Consider the following 7,169-nt stretch of genomic DNA (forward strand, 5'->3'; position numbering starts at 1 on the left):
GCACAGTGGTTAGCACTGCTGCTTCACAGCTCCAGGGTCCCGTGTTCGATTCCCGGCTTGGGTCACTGTCTGTGTGGAGTTTGCACATTCTCCTCGTGTCTGCGTGGGTTTCCTCCGGGTGCTCCGGTTTCCTCCCACAGTCCAAAGATGTGCGGGTTAAGTTGATTGGCCAGGTTAAAAAAATTGCCCCTTAGAGTCCTGGGATGCGTAGGTTAGAGGGATTAGCGGGTAAATTATGTGGGGGTAGGGCCTGGGTGGGATTGTGGTCGGTGCAGACTCGATGGGCCGAATGGCCTCCTTCTGCACTGTAGGGTTTCTATGATTCTATGATTTCTATTTCTATGATAAAGCTCCCTCTACACTGTCCCCATCAAACATTCCCAGGACAGGTACAGCACGGGGTTAGATACAGAGTAAAGTTCCCTCTACACTGTCCCCATCAAACACTCCCAGGACAGGGAGAGCACGGGGTTAGATACAGAGTAAAGCTCCCTCCACACTGTCCCCATCAAACACTCCCAGGACAGGTACAGCACGGGGTTAGGTACAGAGTAAAGCTCCCTCTACACTGTCCCCATCAAACACTCCCAGGACAGGGACAGCACGGGGTTAGATACAGAGTAAAGCTCCCTCTACACTGTCCCCATCAAACACTCCCAGGACAGGGATAGCACGGGGTTAGATACAGAAGGTCTTACCTTGAGCCCGTGAGGTGATAGACATCATGGTTGCCGGCTGTTCTGTTGTCTGCCTTGGCTCCCTGTGGTTGCTCACGGTTACCGGCTTCCCCTCCTCCCCCCCTGGCCCCGGGAGGAGCCTGGGCCTCCTGTTGGTGTTGGCTGAGGGTCTCTCGGTGTTGAGTGCTGGGCTGCGATCTGTGTCCGGGTGCCTGACTGCCCGTCCGCCCCGTGGCGCTGATCGATGCCTCGCCTCGAGTGAAGCCTGCAGGGCCTGGCTGTAGGTGAGCGGACGGTGAGCTCCGGCCTCCTCCTGCGATGCCCCTGCCTGCGCAAAGGCCGGTTGCTCCTTGTCTCGAATGGCCGCCGGCACCACAGGGGGAGCTGCTGTCCGCCGATGCCAATGGGGACCCCTCGCCAGAGCAGCCACGTCAGGCCAGTCCTCGGCCTGGGCATCCTGCATCCCGGCCTGTGTAGGAAGGGAGCCTGGGGAACCGCCCGACTGGCGCACGTGCTTGGGGAACTGAGCTGGCCTGAGCTCAGGCTCGGAGGACACGGGGAGGCCAGGGGCCAGGAAGGAGCTTGCCCATTGACCGTAGGCTTGAGGCCTGCTCGTCGAGGCCCGATTCTGCACCAGGCCCGAGCACTGAGGAAGGCTGAATTGGAGTGGGCCGTGGGGATGCAGCCCCCCAGCAGGGGTCTGCAGCCAGGGCTGGGGGAATGGAGTATGCTGGAAAGGCTTTGCAAGACCACTAGGCCCAGATTTGGTCCCGGGGTGTCCTCGAGTGTCGCTGCGGGCCCCCGCGACTGCCAAGTCTCTGGGGAAAAGCGTCTGCTCTCCCCCCACAAGCCGAATCTCCACCATGTCCGCCATCTCCTCCACCAGACGGCACAGCGAGTGATCAAAGGAAGAGAGGTCCAGAGGGCAGCCGTGGCGCATGAAGAAGGCCAAGGGCAGCTCAGCGAGCCGGACGCCCCTGGGACTGTTGTAGAGCATGAGCAAGATGGCCACCTTCACCTCTTCAGACATGTCCACCTGTCAGGGAACCTGTTCGGAGACAGAAGAGATACAGAATGTCAGTCAGAGAGATAATAGAGACATAGAAAAGCTACAGCACAAAACAGGCCCTTTGGCCCCACAAGTTGTACCGAACCTATCCCTACCTTTTAGGCCTACCTATAACCCTCCATCCTATTAAGTCCCATGTACTCATCCAGGGGTCTCTTAAAAGACCCTATTGAGTTTGAATCCACCACCACTGACGGCAGCCGATTCCACTCGCCCACCGCCCTCTGTGTGAAAAACTTCCCCCGAACATCTCCCCTGTACCTACCCCCCAGCACCTTAAACCTGTGTCCTCTCGTAGCAGCCATTTCCACCCTGGGAAAAAGCCTCTGAGAGTCCACCCGATCTATGCCTCTCAACATCTTATATACCTCTATTAGGTCTCCTCTCATCCTACGTCTCTCCAAGGAGAAAAGACCGAGCTCCCTCAGCCTATCCTCATAAGGCATGCCACTCAATCCAGGCGACATCCTTGTAAATCTCCTCTGCACCCTTTCAATCTTTTCAATAATGCACTCACAAACCCACAACGCAATCCAGCCCCTACAATCCTCACCCTCCTGTTCAAATCCCTCCCTCACCCCCTCCCTCCCTATCTCTGTAACCTCCTCCAGCCCCTACAATCCTCACCCTCCTGTTCAAATCCCTCCCTCGCCCCCTCCCTCCCTATCTCTGTAACCTCCTCCAGCCCCTACAATTCTCATCCTCCTGTTCAAATCTGATGGCATCGGTGAAATGTCGGCCTGGATTATGGAGCCCAAATCCTAGAGTATATACATCTACCCCCGACAGTGCAGCACTCCCTCAGTACTGGCACCGGGGGAGTGTCGGCCTGGATTATGGAGCTCAAGTCCGAGAGTAACAGATTTCAGCAGGACAAATTTCTGAAGTGTGACAGTTCCAAGTTTTGAAGGGTTTCACCACATACCTTTCTTGATGTGGCTCACTCTTAATATCTCCCCATCACTCCCACACAATCCACAGTTTTATCGCGTCTCTGTCTTTCTCTATCTCTCTCTCTGTCTCTCTCTCTGCCTGTCTCTCTCTCTCTGTCTGTCTCTCTCTTCCTGTCTCTCTCTCTCTCTCTCTGTCTCTGTCTCTCTCTCTCTCTGTCTCTCTCTCTCTCTGTCTCTCTCTCTCTGTCTGTCTCTCTCTCTCTCTGTCTGTCTCTCTCTCTGTCACTGTCTCTCACTCTCTCTGTCTCTGTCTGTCTGTCTCTCTCTCTCTCTCTGTCTCTCTCTCTCTCGGTCTGTCTCTCTCCCTGTCTCTCTCTCTCTGTCTCTCGCTCTCTCTCTGTCTCTCTCTCGGTCTCTCTGACTATCTCTCTGTCCCTCTCTCTGTCTGTCTCTCTGTCTGTCTGCCTCTCTGTCTCTGTCTCTCTCTCTCTCTCTCTGCCTCTCTCTCTCTCTGTCTCTCTCTCTCTCTGTCTCTCTCTCTCTCGGTCTCTCTCTCTCTCTCTCTCTGTCTCTCTCTCTCTCGGTCTCTGACTCTCTGTCTGTCTCTCTGTCTGCCTCTCTGTCTCTCGGTCTCTTCTCTCTCGGTCTCTCTCTCTGTCTCTCTCTCTCTCTCGGTCTCTCTCTCTCTCTCTGTTTACTTTCACTTTCATTTCCTGTCACAATTGTCCGTTCAATCTCAGACACTTGGGCTGTTTTCGTTGGAGCAGAGAAGACTGAGGGGCGACCTGATCGAGGTTACAAGATTATGAGGGGGATGGACAGAATGGATAGGGAGCAGCTGTTCCCCTTAGTTGAAGGGTCAGTCACGAGGGGGCCATGGGTTCAAGGTGAGGGGCAGGAGGTTTGGAGGGGAATGTGAGGAAAAACTGAGGGTGGTGAGGGTCTGGAATGCGCTGCCTGGGAGGGTGGTGGAGGCGGGATGCCTCACATCCTTTAAATAGTATCTGGATGAGCACTTGGCACATTGTAACATTCAGGGCTACGGGCCAAGTGCTGGGAATTGGGATAAGGTGGGGGGTCAGGTGAGTGCGGACTCGATGGGCCGAAGGGCCTCCTGTGCTGTCTGATTCTCTGGTTCTGGAAGCAGCTCTCAGTCTCTGCGTAATGTCGGGTCACACTGACTATTAAACCCTCCTGCACCGTGTGTGGCAGAGTCACTGAACAGTCTGCATCAGACCCTGACCAGCCCTGACCCCCCACCCAGCCCTGACCCCCCACCCAGCCCTGACCCCCCACCCAGCCCAGATCCCCCACCCAGCCCTGATCCCCGACCCAGCCCTGACCCCCGACTCAGCCCTGACCCCCGACCCAGCCCTGACCCCCCACCCAGCCCTGATCCCCGGCCCAGCCCTGACCCCCGACTCAGCCCTGACCCCCGACCCAGCCCTGACCCCCGACCCAGCCCTGACCCCCCACCCAGCCCAGATCCCCCACCCAGCCCTGATCCCCGACCCAGCCCTGACCCCCGACTCAGCCCTGACCCCCGACCCAGCCCTGACCCCTGACCCAGCCCTGACCCCCGACCCAGCCTGACCCCCGACCCAGCCCTGACCCCCGACCCAGCCCTGACCCCTGACCCAGCCCTGATTCCCCACCCAGCCCTGATCCCACACCCAGCCCTGATCCCCGACCCAGCCCTGACCCCCGACCCAGCCCTGAACCCCGACCCAGCCCAGATCCCCCACCCAGCCCTGACCCCCAACCCAGCCTGACCCCCGACCCAGCCCTGACCCCCGACCCAGCCCTGACCCCCGACCCAGCCCTGATTCCCCACCCAGCCCTGATCCGACACCCAGCCCTGATCCCCGACCCAGCCCTGACCCCCGACCCAGCCCTGACCCCCGACCCAGCCCAGATCCCCCACCCAGCCCTGACCCCCGACCCAGCCTGACCCCCGACCCAGCCCTGACCCCCGACCCAGCCCTGACCCCCCGACCCAGCCCAGATCCCCCGACCCAGCCCTGACCCCCGACACAGGCCTGACCCCCGACCCAGGCCTGACCCCCGACCCAGCCCTGACCCCTGACCCAGCCCTGACCCCCGACCCAGCCCTGACCCCCGACCCAGCCCTGACCCCCGACCCAGCCCTGACCCCCGACCCAGCCCTGACCCCCGACCCAGCCCTGACCCCCGACCCAGCCCTGATTCCCGACCCAGCCCTGACCCCCGACCCAGCCTGACCCCCGACCCAGCCCTGACCCCCGACCCAGCCCTGATTCCCCACCCAGCCCAGATCCCCCACCCAGCCCTGATCCCCGACCCAGCCCTGACCCCCGACCCAGCCCTGACCCCCCACCCAGCCCTGACCCCCGACCCAGCCCTGACCCCCCGACCCAGCCCAGATCCCCCCACCCAGCCCTGACCCCCGACCCAGGCCTGACCCCCGACCCAGGCCTGACCCCCGACCCAGGCCTGACCCCCGACCCAGCCCTGACTCCCGACCCAGCCCTGACCCCCGACCCAGCCCTGACCCCCGACCCAGCCCTGACCCCCGACCCAGCCCAGATACCCCCACCCAGCCCAGATACCCCACCCAGCCCAGATCCCCCCACCCAGCCCTGACCCCCGACCCAGGCCTGACCCCCGACCCAGGCCTGACCCCCGACCCAGCCCTGACCCCCGACCCAGGCCTGACCCCCCACCCAGCCCTGACCCCCCCACCCAGCCCTGACCCCCGACCCAGCCCTGACCCCCGACCCAGCCCTGACCCCCGACCCAGCCCAGATACCCCCGCCCAGCCCAGATACCCCACCCAGCCCAGATACCCCGACCCAGCCCTGACCCCCCACCCAGCCCAGATACCCCCCACCTGTAGCGGGATCCCCTTTTTAACTCCACTCGTGGGCTTATCTCAGGTTTGGTTCTCCGTTACCCAAACCCCACCAATGCCCGAGTGATTCTCTCTCTCGCCGATGGAACAGCGGTCACCTTGCGCCTACTTCATTAGAGTAGCGCCCCCAAGAGAGAGAAAAGGAAACTGCTGCCTATCCACTACCTGGCAGCCTTTCCTGAGTGGGCGGTTTCGAAGCGCCCAGGGTACCCTCAGTTCTAGAGTCCGGAGTTATGGTAAGGGATATTTAATATTGTGACTTGGTCAGAGATCGTTGGTGAGAAATTGAAAAGATCAAAACGGACTCCAATGGAAGTCAAAGATATATATATATATATATATATATGTTAAAACATCAAGGTCAAGATCACCAAACACCAGGAAAACAACACACAATGCCTTATGCTCTATAAGACTATAGCTATGGAAGGAATATTAAAACGGACACAACGGAATGCTTACTTTACACAAGTTTACCAGTGTCTTAAACTATGAAAGGTGCATGCAAAAGCCCCCCCCCCCCCCTTTCCCCAAAGCCTCATCCACTATGATGATCTCGGGAACTTCGCGAATTACCGGAGGATACTCACAATCCTAGTTTAAATTGCTCAGTGGGCTTCGGGCTGCGTGCTGGAGACGAACGAGAGGCAGGAACAGGAGAAGAGAGTGGAGAGAGGAGAGAGCTGCCATGCTGGTCCGAAGAGAAAAGAGAGCTTGCTTGTCCCTTTTTAAAACCTGAAGCAGTGATTCTCTCACGCAAAACAGTTTCTGATCATTGATAGTTTCGATTGACTGGGACAAAAGGGCCGGAACTGTCGGGACCGCCCTTAATTGACATTTTAATGTCTTTTAAATGTTCTCTGAGTCATCCTGATTGGAATCCCATCAGCAAGATGTGTCATTGGTGTTGTCTGTGGATGGAATGATCTCTGTTTCCATTGTCTTGCTGCTGGGCTATTTACTCCTTGTCTGCTGGCCATGGTTTATCCTTTGTTTCCTGTTGATCAGATTATCCCTGTCTCGACCTTCTCGGTATCCCAGCCTCTTGCAGATTCATGTGGCCTGACAACCAGTCGGCCATTTTCCTTATCCCTGGGTTCTTTAATCATGGAGGATTTGCCCTAAAACTTACACACCCAGCCCAGATCCCCCACCCAGCCCAGATCCCCCACCCAGCCCAGATCCCCCACCCAGCCCAGATACCCCCACGCAGCCCAGATACCCCACCGAGCCCAGATACCCCCACCCAGCCCAGATCCCCCACCCAGCCCGGATCCCCCACCCAGCCCGGATCCCCCACCCAGCCCAGATACCCCCACCCAGCCCAGATACCCCGACCCAGCCCAGATACCCCCACCCAGCCCAGATACCCCCACCCAGCCCAGATCCCCCACCCAGCCCAGATCCCCGACCCAGCCCAGATCCCCCACCCAGCCCAGATACCCCCACCCAGCCCAGATACCCCCACCCAGCCCAGATACCCCCACCCAGCCCAGATACACCCACCCAGCCCAGATACCCCCACCCAGCCCAGATACCCTGACCCAGCCCAGATACCCCCACCCAGCCCAGATACCCTGACCCAGCCCAGATACCCCCACCCAGCCCAGATACCCCCACCCAGCCCAGATCCCCCACCC

General features: G+C 59.4%; 1 protein-coding gene across 1 annotated transcript; it reads right to left on the reverse strand.

Moving 5' to 3' along the window:
* Positions 1-678: 678 nt before the first annotated feature.
* On the reverse strand, positions 679-3,402 carry LOC144489663 (uncharacterized). The gene is made up of 2 exons (XM_078207522.1): positions 2,672-3,402; positions 679-1,725 (listed from the first exon to the last, which is right to left on the reverse strand). The coding sequence occupies exon 2, from the start codon at positions 1,705-1,707 to the stop codon at positions 679-681; it is 1,029 nt and encodes a 342-aa protein (XP_078063648.1). The 5' UTR covers positions 1,708-1,725; positions 2,672-3,402.
* Between the last annotated feature and the right edge of the window lie 3,767 nt (positions 3,403-7,169).

The sequence above is a fragment of the Mustelus asterias genome, unplaced genomic scaffold (assembly GCF_964213995.1).
Source record: "Mustelus asterias unplaced genomic scaffold, sMusAst1.hap1.1 HAP1_SCAFFOLD_2417, whole genome shotgun sequence".
Classification (NCBI taxonomy): Eukaryota; Metazoa; Chordata; class Chondrichthyes; order Carcharhiniformes; family Triakidae; genus Mustelus; species Mustelus asterias.

Coding starts and splice junctions, on each gene's coding strand:
- LOC144489663 (XM_078207522.1), bottom strand. CDS start 1,707: ATGTCTGAAGAGGTGAAGGTGGCCATCTTGCTCATGCTCTACAACAGT.